The following is a 20,221-nucleotide window of genomic DNA, read 5'->3' as shown; positions in this document are numbered from 1 at the left end:
GGGGTGAGTGCTCCCGCGTTCGCACGAGGGCACCAGGAACCCCAGCGCTAGTGCGAGGAAGGGGTTAAAGGGAAGTCCGGGCACTGAGCGCCTCAGAACGCCAGGGACGCCACGTTCCGCCCCCTTCCCCTCTCAGCGTTCCAAGGCTGAACGGAACCCATTGGCTGCTCTTGCCCCGCGTGACTTGAAGCTGCCCGCTCCGTTGGTTGGCTGCTCGGGCGCTGAGGCGGGGCGCCCCGGGAAGCAGCGGGGGCGGGGCTGTTGCCTAGGCGACGGGAGGGACGGCGAGTGGCTGCCGCTCCCTCCTGCCCGGAAAGGGGTGGGCCCGGCCGGCGGCAGGTACGTGAGTGTCTCTGTCCCCCTCCCTCCTTTGGGCTGGAGCTGTCCGCGGCTCCCCCCCTCCCCCGCCCCGCCTCCCCCCACCCCACCCCAGGCCTGGCCTGTCAGGCGGCCTCGGCCCTGCTCGGCGGCGGCTACTGCTGAGAACCCCCCGCCCGCTCCGGGCCACGATCCCTGCCCTTGTGTGGCAGCCCCGCGCAGGCGGGCTTGTCCCTCCCCGGGGCAGTGTCTTACGCGTCGCGCCAAGCGCAGCCCGGTTCCAGCCCCCCCCCCCCCCCCCCCCGTTCCCACAGACAGGCATGGCAGCGGCCGGCTGCTGCTCGTGCAGCGGTGTGTTCCCCTCCTGCAGAGCCCCCTGAGCGGGGTGAATTTTCTTACAAGGCGGTAGAGGCTCAAGGTCATTAACGTTAGCGATTCATGGGCTCCAAAGTTGCAGATAAGGGCGGGGGGGGGGGGGGGCTCGATGCCACATGTTTTTTGCGAGCACTGAAGGCACAAGCCTGGCCTGTTTTGCTGTGAGGAAAGTACAAGGTGGGTGAGGTAATGTCTCTTGTTGGACCAGGTTGTGCTGGTGGGAGAGACCAGCTTTTCATCTGCAGGGAGCCGAGCGCTTCTTCAGGCCTGGGAAAGGCACTCGGGGCGTGGCAGCTAAATACAAGGCCCAAGGGATAGTTTAGCATAGGTAGCGCATATTTTAAGGGACCATTCCCCATGAAGTAGCCTGTTAAGGGCCCTGTAGTTATAGGACAAAAAGGAGGGGGTAATGGGTTACCGATTATTGTAATAAACCATAAATCCAGTGTCCCCCGTTCAGCCCCTGATTTTTTAGTGTCTAGCGAAGTTATGAATTTAAGTTCCTAGGCTCATCTTTTGCGGGTGTTGTGCCAGCTTCCTTTGAAGGTGAGGGCTGATGAGTCAGATGTAGAGTGATTACTTTGTGAAAGGTGTTCAACAACAGGTAATACAGTGTTTTGGTCTTTCATCATGTTCCTGTGTGAGTTCAATTCAGAGCATAGTGATTGGTTTCACCCATATAGGTGCTATTGGGGCATTTAGTGCACTGGATGAGGTACACCACAAGTGATAGGCATGTGTCGGACCCATGGATTTTGAAAGGCGTGTTGTGGGGGCATTGATCATTGTAGCAGTAGAGATAAGTCTTCAGGTTTTGCACCTGTTATAGTAGCAGGGTTTGGTGCCGCTTTGAGTTGGTGTATCTAGTCTGTGGGGAGCTTTCTTCTGATGATGAGCTTGGATAGGTTTGGGGTTGTTTTGAAGGCCAGAAGGGGGGGTTGGGAAATATTTCTTTCAGGGTGTGATGCCCATTGAGTATGGGTTGTAATTGTTTGCTGATACCCCATATGGGTTCCATTGTGGGGTGGTAGGTAACAACTAGGGGTGTGCAGTTAGAAAAGGGTTTATTTCTGTATTAAAGCAGGTTCTTTCAGGGGATTTGGGAAGCCCATTTAATGTTGCGATCTACTTCTCTGGTGGAATGTCTGTGTTTGGTGAAGGCATTTTTGAGTACGTTAAGGTGTGTATCTCGGACTTTCTCCTCAGAGCATAGTCTGTGGTATCAGCCACGTCTACACTACCCACTGGATCGGCGGGTAGTGATCGATCTATCGGGGATCGATTTATCGTGCCTAGTGTAGACGCGATAAATCAATCCCCGATTGCTCTGCTGTCGACTCCAGAACTCCACCACGGTGAGAGGCGGAAGCGGAGTCAATGGAGGAGCGGCGGCCATCGATCCCGCGCTGCGAGGGTGCGAAGTAAGTGATTCTAAATCAAGCTAAGATATGTTGACTTCAGCTACACTATTCTTGTAGCTGAAGTTGCGTATCTTAGATCGATTCCTCCCCCCCCCCCAGTGTAGCCCAGGCCTAAGTGCCTGGCTGTAGATAACAGATTTCTTGTTGTGTTTGGGGTGGTTACTGGATCTGTGAAAGTAGATGTGGGGATCCATAGGTTTCTTGTACCTAGTTGTCTGTAGGGTTCCACTTTTGAAGCTGATTGTGGTGTCCAAGAAGTTGATGCTAGTGTGGGAGTGTTCCAGAGAGAGTTTAATGGACAGGTGGTGGTTGTTGAAGTTGTGGTGGCAATCTATGAGGGAGTTTGTCATCTGTCCAGAGGATGAAAATATCATTGATGTAGTCAGTATATCATTGGTTTTGTGGTATAGCTCAAAAGCTTGTGTCCTCACCAACAGGAGTTGGTCCAATAAAATATATTATCTCATCTATCTTGTCCCTCTAATATCCTGGGACTGACATGTCTGCAACAACACTGCATGCATTTATTGAAAGTGCAGCATTTGTAAACCAAGACCTGGACCTTGTGTCTGGAAGATGTACTTTAGTAAAAAAAAAAAAAACAATTTATTGGGCATGATGCAGGTATAGCTGTATTAAGTTTTGTGGTCTGTGAGATACAGTAGTCCAGACTAGATCAGTGGTTTTCAACCTTTTTTCATTTGTGGACCCCTAAAATTTTTTAAATGGAGGTGCAGACCCCTTTGGAAATCTTAGACTTAGTCCATGGACCACAGTTTGAGAACCACTGGATTAGATGATCAAGTGGTCCTGTGTGGCCTTCAAAACTGTTTTAGATGGGAGTTGCCTCACTTTGTTTTACAGATGAAGTAAAATCATATGATGTTGGTTAGATTTCTTTAAAAATTGTTATGCAAAAACAGAACCTATGGCTGTACAAAATATAGCCTTAGTCCTGCAAAGGAATCTGCAGGTGTGGACCGCTGTATGGAGTCCCTGTGAAGTTAATGAGTAACATGAGCAAGGACTCCTTTACGTGACTGGAGCCAATGATATGAATATGTGGGTCAGAAACTCAGAAAACTGACCAGAATTTTTATGGTCATCATAGTAATTATCCCTGCATTTTGAAAAAAAATACAATAATTACAATACAATACAATAAAAAAATACTTAATTACAATAATTAAGTCCTGGCTTAAAGAGCTTAAAAACTGTTGATATACAGAAAAGATAACATATGCTTACAAGGGCGGGGGGAACTCTTCTTAACACAAAGTGTAAAGAGTGAATGCCAAGACATGAGATGAAAAGACAAGTCTGAGTCTTTGGAGTTTTTACTTTAAGATGGTGTGATAATGATCCTCTTCTCTTAATAGGACTGTAACTATGTGTGTAAAATATATACTAGTATATAGTACTATACTCACTAGCATTATATTAATGAAAGGCCAATATACATTTTTTAAGATGTATTATTGCTTAAAAGAATGTGGAACATGTTGTTACTGTAATAGTGGCTTTTATAAAATTAAGCACTTTTATTGGTCTTTTATTAACCGTGTCTAAGGCACATTGGTAAGTGCTCTGTTGGTATGACATGGTAATTCAGTACTACAATATTGCATATAGTTCTTGAGCTTTTATTCCTAAGCAGAGTTTTGTGGCAACTATGTAAGTGGCCCATCAGCCTGGTATCATCCCCAATTCCCTATCCAATGTCCTGTTTGGTCACAGAAAACTGCAGAAGAGATCAGGGGTTCTGTCTTCCTGCCACTCAGAGCCAAAGAACACCTCTAGCTTCTTGCTTGGTGGTTCATGGGATGAGGAGACAGAATCACAAGAGGCCATGGAGCCTCACAAATTCATGAGGGAGGTAGTTACCAAAGGTAGGATGTGGCTGGGAAGGAGGGTGGGTTCTATCATAAGTGGGTGGCATAGAGCTCCCCAAAAGCTAGCACCAGCCCTGCGGAAACTAAAATGCTTATATTGCTGTAGCATGAAGCTCCGAGTAGAAGTGATAGTCTTAAGCCTTGCTTCTTTGCTTATTTGTCAATAAATATTTTTTTTCACCATCTTAGGTAATGAGCAGGCCCAAATCTACAAACTGGCTGGCTACCAGAAGGACTGATTTCTGAACTTTTTCTAAGTATGGCTTGCAGAAGAATAGGAGGCCATGGACACACTCTCTCTCCAGCTTCCTCCATTAACTGTGTAAAAGCCCTAGCAACTGGAATTCGAACACATAGTATATGCATGGTGTCTGATTTTTTTTATCCAAATATGGGAGGAGTGGAAAGTCACATCTACCAGCTGTCACATTGCCTGATTGAAAGAGGGCACAAAGTTATAATTGTCACCCATGCTTATGGAAACCGAAAAGGCATTCGTTACCTCGCCAATGGTCTGAAAGTTTATTATTTGCCTTTGAAGGTCATGTACAATCAGTCTACAGCAACAACGCTCTTCCACAGTCTGCCTCTGCTCAGGTACATATTTGTGCGGGAGAGAGTCACCATAGTCCATTCCCATAGTTCATTTTCTTCCATGGCTCATGATGCACTTTTCCATGCCAAGACAATGGGACTACAGACAGTTTTTACAGACCATTCTCTCTTTGGATTTGCTGATGTCAGTTCAGTGCTTACAAACAAACTTCTAACTGTTTCACTGTGTGATACAAACCACATCATTTGTGTCTCTTACACTAGCAAGGAAAACACTGTACTAAGAGCAGCACTGAATCCCGAGATCGTATCTGTCATCCCTAATGCTGTTGATCCCACCGACTTCACTCCAGACCCAAGTAGGAGGGATGATAGTACGATAACAGTTGTTGTTGTCAGCAGGCTTGTTTACAGAAAAGGTAATGAGGTCCAAACTGTAAGTTGCTTTTCAAATAATTTTTTTCTTTTTTTTTTTTAAATGGGTGGTAAGAAATGTTCAGTGTTTAAGCAACTGAATACAGACACCATATCTGTGACCAATTGATAATGCATTTAATCTGAAACAGTTGTTTCACTCATTTCCCTCTTTCCACTTCCATGTATTAAGTCTAAGGGCCTGATCCTAAGGGGCTTAACTCTTATTGACTTCATTGGAACAGAAGCTGGCCCTGAACAGCCAATCCTGTGAGTCACCAAGTGACAGGGTACTCAGCAGCTGTCATGGAGTCACAGGGTCTGTGCTATGCCCCCAGCCTGTCTCCAGTCCCCTGGGAGTGACCTATGTAGTGTGCCCCAAAGACCCACACAGTTCCACAGGGGAGGTCCGTGGCCTTTAAGACCCCGAGACTGGGCTTTCAACACCTGTCTCCATGCCTTCCTGCAGCAAATCCAGCCAAGCCAGACTTCTGTGGGAGGCTGGTACTGGGGTACAGGGGAATGTTCTTGTTAAAAGAAAAATTAAACCTACGTCCACTGTTTTTTTAAAAAATTCTTTGGTCTTAGATTTTGAATATGTGTACACTTTGGTCAGATTTATTTAAATTTTGGTCTTGTAAAGACTCTACAGTAAGGTCCCATTTCTACAGTCAGTGGAAATGAGCACCTTGCTGCACTCACACAGAACCCCATTGAAGTCAGTGGAGCTCCTGGCAGGCACAGTGCTGTCCCTGCACATAGTAAATGTGTGTTTATCCTGACAATGTCCCTTTTTAAATAGAAAAATAAATAATTGTATGAAACTACTTAGGTCCCACTCCTATAACAAATCCTGACCAGTTTAAAAAAAAAAAAAAGTTTCCACTTTTTCCTCTTTAATTGTAGCAATGAGCTGATATTTAAGCAAATAAGCATTGTAATCTTAAAAACCTGAAAGTGAAGCTGTTTAATAAGTGAAAATTGACTCATTTGATTTTCATTGCCCCAGTAGGTAGAAATGGAAGAAGTAAACAAAGAATATAAACCAGTGATACTCAGACTGAGGCTCACGAGCTGTAAGTGGCTTTTTGATGTGTCTCTTGCAGTTCTTTGCAGCACATGATATTAAAACACTGTGTTACTTAATTATTAACCAATCAGGATGCTTCTGCTATGTTATTAACCAATTGTAGTTGATAAAAATAATAATGGTCAGTCATTTTGCTGTGAGAATAATATATATAAAACTAAATATAAATATATATTATTATAGTAAAAGAAACAGTGAATTCACATTAGCTCTCTTGAGTAATGTTGATTGCTAATTTGGTTCCTGAACCACTGAGGTCTGAGCATCACTGACCTAAACTGTGAAAATTTTCATTTTTTTCACTTTCCGTAAGCGTAGGTGGGGCTGGTAACAGAGGTAAAGAAATCTGTTTACTACATAATTTTTATTTGACAGTATGCCCTTAATTTCTGCTCTTCAACACTATTTTAATGTTTATCATAGGTCTTTGTTTTCAATTGCTTTTGTTTATTATAATTGTAGAAAAAAAGGAAGAAATGTCTTGATATTAAATCTGAAGGTTCTAAATTTTTAGTTCAGGTTTTACAAATGCTATATAAAATACAGGATATTGGAATATCAGTAGTGTTGCTGAGTAACTCTTAATATTCGGATCACTCACTTTTTATCATTTAGACTAATATACATACATATAACTAAAAACAGTTAAATGAAAATAAATGAAAAATATTGTCTTAATGACAGGTTTCAATGTAGCAGCCCTGTTAGTCTGTATCTGCAAAAAGAAAAGGAGGACTTGTGGCACCTTAGAGACTAACAAATTTATCTGAGCATAAGCTTTCGTGAGCTACAGCTCACTTCATCAGATGCATGGAATTCATAAATATTTTTACTGCTACCATGAATTTTTTCTGTTGGAAGGTGGGGGAAGGAACAATATGAGGCACTATTCTAGCCATTAAAACAATATGGCCATCACAAGCATTCAGTGTGATATTAATGGCTTAGTTCCTTTCCTTCTTTTTAAAAAATAACAAAAGCAAACCTGTTGTGGGAGGGACTTGTGGAGATTTGCTCCATAAGGATTCCCTCCTGAAATTCCTCCAATTGCCACCTTATCAGGATTTGTTCCCCTCCCTTGCAGAAAATGGCACAGGGCCGTTAGCTAAAACTGGGGGTCCTTGGGAAGCCAGGGACGTTCATGTGGATTTCCTGTGCCTCTGTACTAGTTTGGTCTCACCCTCACCATGGCTTCATAGAGGCGTGACTCAGTCAGATCACAGGTGTAGGGCATACAATTTGGACTGAGATACTGTTTTAATGTAAATCACCTGTCTCTAAATTTAAGTACTGAGTCTTTTTTAAAATATCATATCCCTATGACCAATTTTAACTTAATGTTAATTAAAACATTAGAATAATAAAACTGTGTAGTTTTAGTTTCATTCTTTATTTCTTCTTTTGGGTTTTTTTTGCTAGTTGATTTGGGGTCCAGTACTTACTTTATAAACTAGTTCAGTTCGGTCATATCCTGGGCTGTCCAGAATCTCCACAACATTGCATGCTTAGGTCCTGCCCGTGATATGTCCTTCTCGTCTCCAGCCATCCACCTTATACCAGGACTTGCCAGGGGGTCCTCATAGGAAAGCCTGCGGCTGTCCTCCTCAGTTTCTGCACCAAGGGAGTTCTCACCTGACCAGAACTAGGGCTTTTAGGGTCCCTTTACTGGTAAAAGAGGTTGGAACTGGAGTGACAGTCTCACCAATTGCCTTCATTGGGTCTCCTCATGTGACTAGAGTTGCAGGATTGAGTCTTTGTCATTTGCTTTTTAGCTGTGTGAATATCTCAGTTGTGGCACTTGGAGTTTTGATTCCTTGTGCAGTAATTTTGTGTAAAGTTAAAAATGGTTATATGCTTAAAATAATGCCAGTTTAGTTTGAGGCCCTACATTTGCTTTAGATCTTTTTTTTTTTTTTTAAATCTTCTTTGACAAGGAATGTCTTTTTTTTTTAGTGCAAAGCAAAGAGGCTGTGTAATTTAAACACTTCTTACACTCTTGCATTCTGCTAGTTCATTCTGCTAGTTCATCAGTTTTGATATTTTAGTAGCCAGTGATAGAACCATCTTTCAGAGACCTCTGATTTTGACACATGTGAATAGTGTTATAGGAATGGATGGAATCAGAAAGATACGCTCTAAACACTCAAACACAATCATAACTGCTCTACATGTCCTATTTTTAGGTATAGATCTGCTTAGTGGTATAATTCCTGAACTTTGTCAGAAATATCCAGATTTACATTTCTTAGTTGGAGGAGAAGGACCAAAGCGAATCGTTTTGGAAGAGGTACGGGAAAGATACCAACTACATGACAGGTTTGTTCTGTGTGTTTGTGGTTACAATGTAAATATAAAAAGGAATATGGTGAAACAATGAGGGGGTGGAGGGAAGTGGGTTGAGACAGATAAAACAAGGCAATAAGCAGGCTTTTGCAAACTTACACCCTGATTCTGCAAGTTGGTTTGTGCAGGCAGATCTGTGCCAAGCCCCAGTGAGTTCAGTGGGACTCTGCACAGGCATAAAGATTTGTCCACACAAATCCAGTTGCATGATCAGCATGTTAGAGTCCTAGCCGTGACACGCAGTATCATACAGTGCAGTAAGTTGTCAGTGATTAGGCAGCTGGTTTGCTGTGACTGCTGCTTATCAAGCTGACCAGTACTGTTTTATTGTGCTTCCCCCATCTGTGTATCCACCTGTTCTCTCATTTTATACTTTGATTGTAGGCTCTATGGAGCAGTGACTATCTGCTTGGCATTGTACACACAAACACAGTGGGTACCTGATTGGCGCTCTTGTAATAAAATGATAGAAGTAGGATCTGTTTCCATAGCAAATATTGGTGTGAGTTGGCTCCTTTTTTGGGGGGGGGGGGCGAGCGGAGCTTGTTTTTCTATTAGACAACAGTATGGGTTGCTGGTTCATTGTTTCTGCATATAATACCAAGCAATAGTGCAAAAATCCCTGAAATTGTTTTTCTATCTGTGTCCTTTTATAAAACAAACAGAAATGAAATCCTCACTGAATTAAGATATTGTTTTCTACTTAATTATTTACACTGCACTCACAACTGATGTTTTGGTATATTCAAATTTACACACTCGAAAAACTAAAAGTATCTTTTCGTTTTCCAGCCAAAAATTTAGTGTGTTTAAAAAAAAGCCTCTCTCTCTCTATATGAAAACTACACTAGAGGGTTGCACAGTTCATTGTTTCTGGGTGTGCAGTGAGCTAAACCCACAAAGGCTCCTTTCATTCCTCCAACCCTCTCCCCACAGCTCCCTGTGTGCCACCATCCATCCACCTCTTTCAGGGCCTCCCTTCAACTTTTTCTCTCCCCTCCCCACCATGCCCTCCCTCGGGGCAGGGGACTCCTTACAACCTGGCACAGCTTCCGTCATGGCTGGGGCTCTGTGCGCCCTCTGTCCTACCTGGGTCCACCATTCCCATGCCAGGGGTTCTGTGAGTGCCCTCCCTCCCCCCTTTATTCCTTTTCTCTCTGAGGGAGAAATAATTCAGGGTGTCAACATGTCTCCCTTCTGGTTTTCCTATCTTCCCCCCCCCCCCCCCCCCCCCCAAATCTAAAGGGTTCCTCCCATTGATGCCTAGAACATTCCCTGAAATTTTGGAATTAATTAGATGTTGTGTTCAAAAGTTACTGTTTGGCCAACGGATATGAAAAAGCAATAAGTATTTTGTTTCTCTTTTTAAATCTACTGTACATGTGCAGGACATGCTTTCCTAAATACTCTTACTAGAGATGTGTATATCCCTGTTATGTATGACAGACTTCAAATATCTGTCTGATAATTACCCAGAAGAAGCCATTTTGATTTCTTTAGTGTGATTTTATAACTTTCAGAGAAATATTTTCAAAGTGTTTCCTGTTTTGCATTTAATGTGGGACACAATTTTTATAGTCTCATAGATTATTCTTTTATAATGCCTAGAAAGGCATGTGACTCATGTATTCTGGCCTTCTGCGTAACACAGGCCATTGAACTTCCCCTGAATTAATTCCTGCGTCAGGTCCAGTAGCTGTGTAGAGCATATCTTTTAGGAAGAAAAATCCTCCCTCCTCTCTTGCCCACATGATCTTTCCCGAGTACATTATAACTAGGGATTTTAACATTTCAATTATGTAGCTCTTCCTACCAGGTTTCAATAATACCAACTAGGTCAACTTTATGCTCATAAATGATAACTTCCAATTCCTCTTGCTTATTACCTAAGTTCCTAGCATTCATGTATAGGTAATGATTGTATTTCTTCTCCGCATTTACTTTGATCAGTTTTAATCTTGACATCTTGATTTTGTGCTAAATGAGTTGTCATTTGTTCTCCCTTTTCACCCTACCTTTTTGTTATTAGTTTAACATCTTCCTGACTAGTCTAGCCAGCCAGTCCCCTAGAAGATGGCGACCATCCAAATTGCATGGCCCCCTCTCCCCATAGAAGGTGATCCAGCTTCCACAAAGCCAAAAACCTGTACTTTATGCCGCTTACCTAGCCAGTGCTTTGCTTCCAGAATCTTTTGTTTGCTGTCTTCCTTCACTCAGAGGACTTCCTTCCTCACCTTCGGCACCTTTCTAAGTTCTCTAAAGTCATTTACAATCTGAGTTGTCACATGAAGCAGTGTAATTAGCGTAGATATGCACCATCGCTAGTGGAGTCTTGCCTGTCAACTGCAGAAACCTATCTAATCTTGCTGTCACATCTTGTGTCTTGGCTCTGGGAAGACTGCACACCATCCTGTTGTCTGCCTGTCTCTTGCGGAATGTTCTTTCCATTCTGTAGCACAGAATCCCTGGCAAAGATCATCTGTCTTCTTTGCACATATGGAGATCTTTGTGAGCATGGGGGATTTTCTTATGGGTTGGGGTGAGCAGCCATTCTCAGGTATGTCCTGTATGCTCTCCATTCCATTTTACTTGCTGGATCTTCAGACACACTTTTTACCATGTCCATGCGAAGAATCTGGTTATGATTGGCTATTTCTAGCTGTATGGAATTCCTTGTGGTCCTTGCTTGACTGATCACAGTCTGTCCATTTTCTTTTTCCTCCAGCTGTGTAGAATGCCACTTTGTTCTCTTGCCCTCTTGTGGTTATGAGCTGCCAATACTGTCTGGTTTCTGCTCTTTCTGGTTCCTTGGTCACCAAATCCTTCTTGAACCTGGGATGGTGATGCTTTCAGAGTCTGGTTGTCCAGGCACGCAGCCTCTCAGATATGCAGTGTCAATACCTATTCTTTCAAACCATGTATCTTATCTTCCAGCACAACCACTAACTTCCACCTCAGACAAAGTCTTTCTTGCTTCAGGCAGGAAAGAAAACATGGCACATCTGTTGCAGGTCACAGCCACTTTTCCATTGCTGGTCCATTTACCATTTTTACCATTTCACTTTACCACTGCATGGTATTGAATGTAGAAACATACCTAGAAAGAGAGCCTCACACTCTCCCTGCAGAACTTCCCTGTTTGCTGCACTTGTTTGAACATGGGAGACTGGTAAATTTGGAATACTAACCAAATAACACAATCTTCGCTTCTTAAACGTGGTAGAAATATTTTAAAGGCAATTGCCATAAAAACTCAGTTTTTCAAACAGTTTGGTTTTTCTTTTCAAGCTAAATACGGAGGCTTAATTTTTTAATCAAAGTTTAAAGAAATTGGAATAAGATAGTGTCCACACTGCTTTAATACAGTACTATGTATACGCTATAAACTGTATGTTCCAAAATATTTGTGTAATGTTTTCTAGCATTATTACAGTATGTGAAACCATTGTTTATCTTTTTCTTTAACAATGTGCAGAGTGCGTCTTTTAGGGGCTTTGGAACACCAGGATGTTAGAAATGTCTTGGTCCAGGGACACATTTTTCTCAATACTTCTCTCACTGAAGCCTTTTGTATGGCAATTGTGGAAGCAGCCAGTTGTGGTTTACAGGTAAAAGAATCTTTGCTGTATAGAATGCATGCATACATATTTTTACAATGCTTATTTTCATAATATATGCTTATTACAGTGCATTTCACTGGAGGATCTATAAGCAGTCTACCAAGGTGGGCAAATATTAATCCACATTTACACATCCTCTGGAAATTGAGACAAAGAGAGGTTAACTGATTTGCTTCGCTCCCAAAGGAAGTTCATACAGAGTTGGGAATAGCATACAGGTCTCTTAATTCCCTGTTCTCTGAACTAACCAAGCTGCCTCTTCAAAATGCTGTTCTGTATGTATTTTTGAAAGTGTTTTGGCCAGTTAACTCTCTGTCCATGGACAACTATATCTGCTAGACCTTTTGCCTCTACCTTCCATCAGCAATAGGTATTTGAAGAAAAATGTTTGGTGAATATGACTGACCTTTGGTTAATTCACATAGCTTTGAGTGAGCCATTGTTCTTATCACTGTTCTTTGGCTGACTCAAGATCTGATATCCATTTCTTAAGTCAGCTGAGGAAGTATTTACTCTCTGTAGAGATTTCACATAAGGAGGAAAGAGGGAAAGAGATCAAAGACTGGGATGTTCTTGGTGGAATCCCTTGCTGGCTTCTATACTTTTGTGAGTGTTATGAATCCATGTTACTGCTGTAAGGGTTAAAATAGCAACTGAGCAGAGTCAATACTGTCAGAGATTCCATTCCTAAGTAACTTTTTAAATATAGAGGCTGTCTTGGGCATAGAGAAATTTAAATGATGGGTACTGGAACCCTTTCCAGAGATCCATGATGGTAGATTCTGCCTGCTAGCCTCACCCCTCTCTCCAGTCACTAGTCCCAGTACCCATTCCCTTTTCCACTTGCTGCTTGGCATGAGTTCTAAACTTTTTTATTATTGCTTAATAATAATAGACCTGACGAGTCTGTGTTCTGCTTACTTCCTTTTAAAAAAAAAAGTTTTTTGTTTTTGATTTTAGATTAAAATTAGTATTCCAAAACTTTCAAATATGTTATGTTCTTGTAAATGTTAGTAACGCAGAAGCTCGAAACTGTGTGGGAGATAAAACACCCCCCACTCCCACCCCAAATTAGCCTACTGGCCTTTTTCCCTTGGGGATGGTCGGGGTGAGGGGGCCACGAAAGAGGCAGTTGGGAGGGAATCCAAGCCTGATTATACATAATCATTTGAGTATTGTGACAAGCACCTTTAGGAAACATACTTCCCTTCTTTGAAAAATTCTGTTGTACATAGTCCTTTCTGCTTCTGTATGTGAGGTCCCTTTGATATCCAAATATTGATTCTGAACATCCCACAGCTAAGCTACTGCACTAACACCACTTCTAGGGCCCAGACCTACAGTTGTCATGCAGATGAAACTCTTTTTGAAGTCATTTGATGTGCCTGGAAGGCACCTGCAAGGTTGGATCCTTTTGTTTTGATCTAAAGTACTCCTGTTGAGCAATTTTGCCTTATTACCAGTATAACTGTATTTTAGTGAATTATGTTATACAGCATGCATACTGCTGAATTGTTTTTTTGTTGCCTCCAAAGGTTGTGAGTACAAGAGTTGGTGGAATCCCTGAGGTGCTACCAGAAAATCTTATCATCTTATGTGAGCCCTCAGTGAAATCTCTGTGTGATGGTCTGGAAAAAGCTGTTGTCCAGATCAGGTCAGGAACACTACCAACCCCAGAAACTATCCATAACAAAGTAAAGACATTCTATACATGGAGAAATGTCGCAGAGAGAACTGCAAAAGTAGGTAGACCTCTGTCTTAAAGTGTGATTTTTACTCTGAAAAGTGACTCTCCACAGGTAGCGTTGTGAGAGTCTGTGTGTTATTTCAGTGATATCCATATCAAATGTGCATGGTTTAACAAGTAAAATGTGAATATTTTCTCCAATTACTAGCCCTGTAAATTCAAAGTACCACTAGAAAACCAAACTGGATTCTTTCCTTGTCATGCACCGTTACCATCAATAAAGATCCAGAAGTGCCGATAATGTCCTCAGTTACATCTGTGCAACCCCATTGTTTTCAGTTGGTTTGTGCACATGTAACTGCTTGACCTTAGAATTTGAAAAGGTACTGAACAAGTCTGATGCACAAGAAGGAATAGAATCTGTCTGTCTCTGTTGGCTCTGCCAGACTAACAGAAGTAAAACTTCGTGACTAAAATAAGATCTTAACATCTTCAGATACAATTGAACACACACAAGTTAAGGATATGTTGAGTAAGAAGTTGCCATGTTTTCACAGCCACTTAGAACTGTACTTTACATGTTAGTACTTTTTTTACATTAGTGACAAACTTTACCTGTTATAGATGACAGTTATAACTTGTTGCAGCGAACACCTCCAGCTGACACTTCTAGAAAAATTGATTTTGGCCTCTAAGGGTTTAGCAAGAAATAAAATAACATGCAACTTTTTGTCAGCTTGGTTTTATCAGTGTCCTATAGAATAAGGATATTTAAAAAAACAAACACAACGATAAGATTGTGAATTGTATTTCTCTATCCATTTCTTTTTAAACTTTATTATTTTGACTGTTTTAACTTGCGCTTTAAGAATACCTTGTCGTGCTGAAACATTCTTATTGCACATTGCTCCAGTATTGCCGTTGATGTCAGCATTACTCTTCACATGTGTTATGTTGGTTCACAAGGAACACTCAGGTTGCAGCTCCTGTAAGAATGTAGTCATTTAATCAATAATCAATAATGGAATAGGAGAGTAAATGGGTTGTATGTAACCTTAAAAAAAAAAAAATTACAGAGGTTAGTTTGGTTTAGTTTTTAGGGACGAGCTAAAAGAAACTCGATTCTAAACAAACTAGGAAAATGTTGGGATGAGTAGAAGAGTCCCATTTTTCAACCATGAAACAATACTCGTTATTTGCAGAACTAACTTCACTTTATCTCTGAAATAACTGGCACATGATAGTTGCATCAGGTTTTCAAAGATATGGCTTTTGGGCTATTTGAAAACTTCCATTATCTGTATGGTGTAGGTATTTATAGTGCTGCCCTTTCAGTATAGCATCATTCTTTAAACAGCATTTTGAATAATAGTACTCATTACAAAGAAAGTTAAGTCACTTATATATTTTCAAGCCTATTCTATTATTGTATTAGGAACTCTTACAAAGTTATTTTTTATCAAGAAAGCTGTAGAGTGTCCCCCATTCCTACTTACTCACTAGCTGCAGGTACAAAGATTAGAATTTAGACAGCCCTACCTGATTTGCATGGATGAACAAAGAGTCTTTCTGCTGCAAATCAGGTAGTTAAATCACTATGGTTTGTTCCTGTGGTGAGAGTGTGTGTGTGTATAGGCTTCTAATTTTACATCTACACACACACGCACACCCCCTTTACCTTTAATGTAAGTATAGCAAAAGAGCTTCAGACTTCCTCTCATAAAGACAAATAGAATTTCTGATAAAACAGACTTGCAGTGTTCAGCATTCCCACATATTTTTGTGGGCAGGGAAAGTAATAATCTTTTCATTATTTATCATGTTGAAGGGTGAGTGAATAGAGTTTGAGTCTGGATTGGTAGACTTTCATGGAAAGTTAGTTTTTTCTAACTGGAAATCCTTGTTAAATAGCAAAGTGTCTGATCCTTTTTGAATTCCACTTAGCTCTTGCCCTTAGTGATCTCTTGTGGTGATGAGTTCTGCAAGCTAGTTTAATTAAGTTGGAAAAAGTATTTCCTTTTCATCAGTTTTAAAATTGCTGCCTTTCTGTTTGAGTATCCCCTTGTTTTTGTATTATGAGAGATCATGCATTACTATTGAGCCTTTCTCTCCTCTGTGCCATTTATTATCAAGTTACACACAATAATGTTCCAGTCTTTAAAATCTGTCTTCCCGTGGAAGTTTTTCTACCTCTTTGGTTATTCTCATTGATCTTTTTCTGAAAAAAAAACTAGACAGTCTTTTTTATATGTAAGAAACGATTTTTTTGTTGGACATTCCCATCTAAGTTCGGAAGAGGGTCATTATTATGTGCAGTATGTAGTAAAACACAGTTTTGCCTAATCTTCAGAGATAATACATCAGAAAGGTGACTCTGCAAAATTTAACTCTTTCCTCATTCCCCTCCTTTCAGGTGTATGACAGAGTTGCAGATGAAGTGGTATTACCAATGGACAAGCGGCTTGACAGACTAATATCTCACTGTGGCTCAGTGACTGGGTGTATTTTTGCTCTTTTTGCTGTATTAAGCTTCCTTTTCCTGGTATTTCTGAGATGGATGACTCCAGATTCTATTATTGATGTTGCAGTAGATGCCACAGGTCCTAGTGGAGCATGGACTCAACAGTATTTTCCTAGTAAAAAAGGAAGCGAGAAAGAAGAGATTCCAGACTGTTAAAAATGTTTTAAGTGGGGAGGAAGGGCATTGCTCTCTAAAAGGTTTTAGTATTTGCTGATAGAATTAATTCCACAAAGAGACATTGTTTTTAAACTTTTAAAAGCTTTCCTAAATTGTCGGAAAGAAACTTGGTACAATGTGCTACCTCAAGTTAGGATTGTGCCAATTAGTTTTGGGGAAAGACTTAAACATATGCAGTTTATGGACATAGTTCTTTTCCACTTACTTAAAGTAGGGAGGAAAGTGGTAATATGCACAGCTCAGGTGTAAAACTACCTTCAGAGAGACAAGAATACTAGATTTCATCTGCCACTAGTGTATTACACAGAGAATAAGCATGGATTTTTCATGGCACCCAGGGTGCCAAAACACAAAATTAACTAGCTTTAGATGGTTTTTGCCAACTCCAGATATTTGTATTGATTTATTGGAGACTTGTGAAGAATTGGCAAAATAAAAATACCTACCCAATCCATCAAAAAGTGATATGTGAAATGACTTCTATAAAAACAAGCACATTACCCCATGTAGACTTTCAACATTTGATGTACTGCTAGCCAGCTCTTGTCCTACCAACTGTGTCCCCTAGACAGACACTTCTGGCTGCACAAAATTAATTTTGAAAGGGTTCTTCAATGTTCTGCCTAAATGTGATCAGTATCTCTCTGATCTATCAAAACTCCATTATAGAATTTTTTTTGATATTTTAGGAATTGCTAAATACTGCCTATTCACTCTTACATGTAAACGTAACATTTTGTTTTGTTTGTTTAAAGTACTTGTGGAATTGAGGGAATTATATTATTTTTAGAAACCAGCATAATGAAAAGGCACAAGCTTCCAAGAATAGCTCAGGCCTGCCAACTTCTCCAGTAGACCGTGCCAAAATGTATGGTAACTTCTGTTTTTGTGAGAGATGTAGATAAATGTCCACTAAGGGCTAGACAAAGACTACCAATGTTTTTCATTTATGACATCAGTTGTATTTGACTTCATCTTCAGAAGAGAAAATGTTAAACAGTTGTCATGCCACCTAGACTGCACCAAAGATATTCTTAAATGAATCCAGCAAGTTAAATCTTTTTTTCTGGAAAAAGTTAATGGATCTGGCCAATAGATTTGCATACTCCCTGTGAGGTGAGAAATGTGGTCCCTTGCAGTTATTGGTTCTCTAGCCCTAATCTAAGTAGTCTACACCTATATCAATCAGAAAACAACTTTGAACACTATAAGAAGAGAAGAGATGATATTTCACATTCCTGTAAAGCAACTCTCACAAGGTGTTATCTGTTGTATGCACTGGATTAATGTCTTGCCCTTCCATTGTTTTAAACTGAAAGGGTTTAACGAACCTGTGCATAATGAAACGCCCAATGATGTAATTGTATTCTGGATGTGCAATATGCAAGGTTATGTTTTCAGAACTTTGCAGGATAACTTAAAACATGCAACCAGTCAGTTTTGTACAAACATCTTGTAAAATTTAAGTTTATTTTGATGTATTGGGGTGCAAAGGTGATAACATTATTATTATTATTTATTATTATTTTATTTTATTGTTTTACTAAATCTGTTTAACAGTTTTAATGAAGCACTGATGGGATTATGTGAGACACTGTTTACAAAGTCTAAGATTTAGTTTCTTCTGTTAGAAAAAATGCTCAGCTCTAGATATTTAACATATAGTATACAGTTGAACATTTTTTTAAATGTTAAGAAAAAAGTAGAGATTAAATATAGTAGTACTATAGAGATTGATAAAGTGGGTAGAGTTGTAGGTAACACTTCACTGAGAATTTCATAATTTTTAAAATCTGGTGCATTATTTATTTTTTGTAAAAGAATTTCTAAAAAATCACTGATACGATTTCAGCTTAATTTTACAATAAGTATTTTTGAAATGCTATGTTGATTTCAGTTTTCTTTTGGAACTTTTCTGTTTTGATTGCCGAAAGCATAATGGAACTCATGTAAAGCGTACCGAACTCATAAATCATACAAAACTCAAATGTGGAGTAGAAGGAGAACTATATATAATATTCTTTCTTGTGCCAGAGTATTACACTCTTCTGACTAATACTGGAAGGCCTTCTTATAGTCTTGTATAATTTTACAGGTTAACTAAGTCTTCTGTACCTTGCAATAAAGCACCTTTAGTTATAACATGCATACCCAGACACTAGCAACATAGATGGAAACTTACTGCACTGATGCTACTGCTTACTATTCTATCATTGTAAATAGAACTTTCTATGGTAAATGATGTAAAAAAGAAAAGGGTTTTGGTGTGTTGCAAATGAAGTTTAATCTGACTGGCTTAACTACAAATGTACTGTATCTCAAACAGTGTAGTTTATAATATCCTTAGTTTGCTCTATAGTTATATATCCATAGATCCCTCTGCTCATTTCCTCTTTTCAAACACTTGACACCTTGACCCCGTCAACGTATCCATGAATAGTCCCACTGAACTCAGTAGGATTACTCTCCTACATAAAGTTACTCATATACATAAATGTTTGCAGATCTGGGGCCTAAAATTGCAGTGTGCAAATAAGATGAGTAAAAGTGGGCAGGATGGAGTCATTGTCGAGCTATACCAAAAGAGGGACAAGAGACACTTGATATGGTTTTAATTAGGCTGCAACTTTATTATTAGATGTCTGTGACTACCCAGCAGATAAAAGTGTACAGTGAAGATAACCCCATATTCATTCAGTATCTACCTGGGGACTTCCTCTAGCTCCACTTTTTTTTTTTTTTCTTCCATCCAGGACCCCCAGTCAACCCATTGATGGGACTTTACCATCTCTTCCCCCTGCTCGAATGAGGGTTAAGGTGAGCTATAAGAAATGGGGGTTCCCTGCCATACCAGTCATAGGAGCCCCATTCAGACACACGCACACACACCAGTTCCACTCCTTTAACCAAAGCCTCCTTTTTAAGTCCTTTACCAAGTCATTTATCTGGTCACAGTACCTTCCCTATGGAGTACCTGCACTGGACAAGCATACAAGTTAGATGAGTAAAGTGCTCAGGTTAGTGTCACTCCTTTCACAGTCAGCGAGTGATTCAGAAGACAGCAGTGGGAAAAGGAGAGGCGGAAGAGAGCTATTGAATAGCATATTCGTGGGACTGACAGAGGCATGGAATACTTGAGGAACAAAGTACAGAAAGCCATACAGAGTTCATGGGTAAATGCTAGTATAATGGTAAACAAATAATACTTTTTTAAAAAAAAATCTGAAGATACAATTGTGAAATGTGTTTTCCACTTTTACAAATAATATCCATTAAGTGTTACCAAACAGTGAATCAAACCAACTGAAGAAATAATGTGTCTTAAATGGAGCAAAGTCTGAAACAGACCTTTTGAATTAAGGATTACAGAAGACATTTCCCTCTTCTTGATGGAGCGGGTCATCTTGAAAACTTGAGTGGTTTGACCTACTTTCTTATTTCAAAGATGATGGAAATCTTAAACTGATTTGCATTCCATAGCATGTGAGACCTTGCCTCTTGTGCCTAGACACTCTGTACAGACACTGTGAACATACATAACAGCATGTTGATAATGTAAAATAACCTCCTGTTAAAATCAGAACAAGTATCAAGTGAAGTATGAATGCCTCCTTATTGTATGATATTCAGATGCTTTTTTAAGGGTCTGGATAGATCTATAAAGGTATATCAAATTGTAATGTTTAATCATTTTTGTGCTCAAGGCTTTCTGTATAATTTTAATATAAATTTATTTTCCTTTTGGTATTTATTGATCTGTTTGGTTACTGTTTCACCTTTCATCCATGCCTGGACTTCTAAGGATTTA

The 20,221-nt window shown here is 40.1% G+C and overlaps 1 protein-coding gene across 2 annotated transcripts; it reads left to right on the top strand.

Annotated features, from left to right (window-relative positions):
• Positions 1–622: 622 nt before the first annotated feature.
• On the top strand, positions 623–19,155 carry PIGA (phosphatidylinositol glycan anchor biosynthesis class A). 2 transcript variants are annotated; one of them, XM_074967250.1, is made up of 9 exons: positions 623–736; positions 1,900–2,114; positions 4,196–4,603; positions 4,826–4,997; positions 5,988–6,051; positions 8,249–8,381; positions 11,884–12,016; positions 13,564–13,770; positions 16,129–19,155. In XM_074967250.1, exons 3-9 carry the CDS (start codon positions 4,266–4,268, stop codon positions 16,390–16,392), a joined length of 1,311 nt encoding a protein of 436 aa, XP_074823351.1. In that variant the 5' UTR covers positions 623–736; positions 1,900–2,114; positions 4,196–4,265; the 3' UTR covers positions 16,393–19,155. The 2 variants fall into 2 exon arrangements, with proteins under 2 accessions (XP_074823351.1, XP_074823358.1); XM_074967257.1 differs by lacking the exons at positions 623–736; positions 1,900–2,114; positions 4,196–4,603 and having other exon boundaries at positions 4,856–4,980; positions 5,985–6,051.
• The last annotated feature ends 1,066 nt before the right edge of the window (positions 19,156–20,221 follow it).

The sequence above is a fragment of the Natator depressus genome, chromosome 1, assembly GCF_965152275.1.
Source record: "Natator depressus isolate rNatDep1 chromosome 1, rNatDep2.hap1, whole genome shotgun sequence".
NCBI classification, from domain to species: domain Eukaryota; kingdom Metazoa; phylum Chordata; order Testudines; family Cheloniidae; genus Natator; species Natator depressus.
The sequence above is the reverse complement of the archived record's forward strand: the minus strand, read 5'-3'. Positions and strand labels throughout refer to the sequence as shown.

Coding starts and splice junctions, on each gene's coding strand:
- PIGA (XM_074967250.1), top strand. CDS start 4,266: ATGGCTTGCAGAAGAATAGGAGGCCATGGACACACTCTCTCTCCAGCT. Junction 4,604..4,825: donor CACAGTCTGCCTCTGCTCAG/GTACATATTTGT, acceptor CTCTTACACTAG/CAAGGAAAACACTGTACTAA. Junction 6,052..8,248: donor CAGACTGAGGCTCACGAGCT/GTAAGTGGCTTT, acceptor TCCTATTTTTAG/GTATAGATCTGCTTAGTGGT.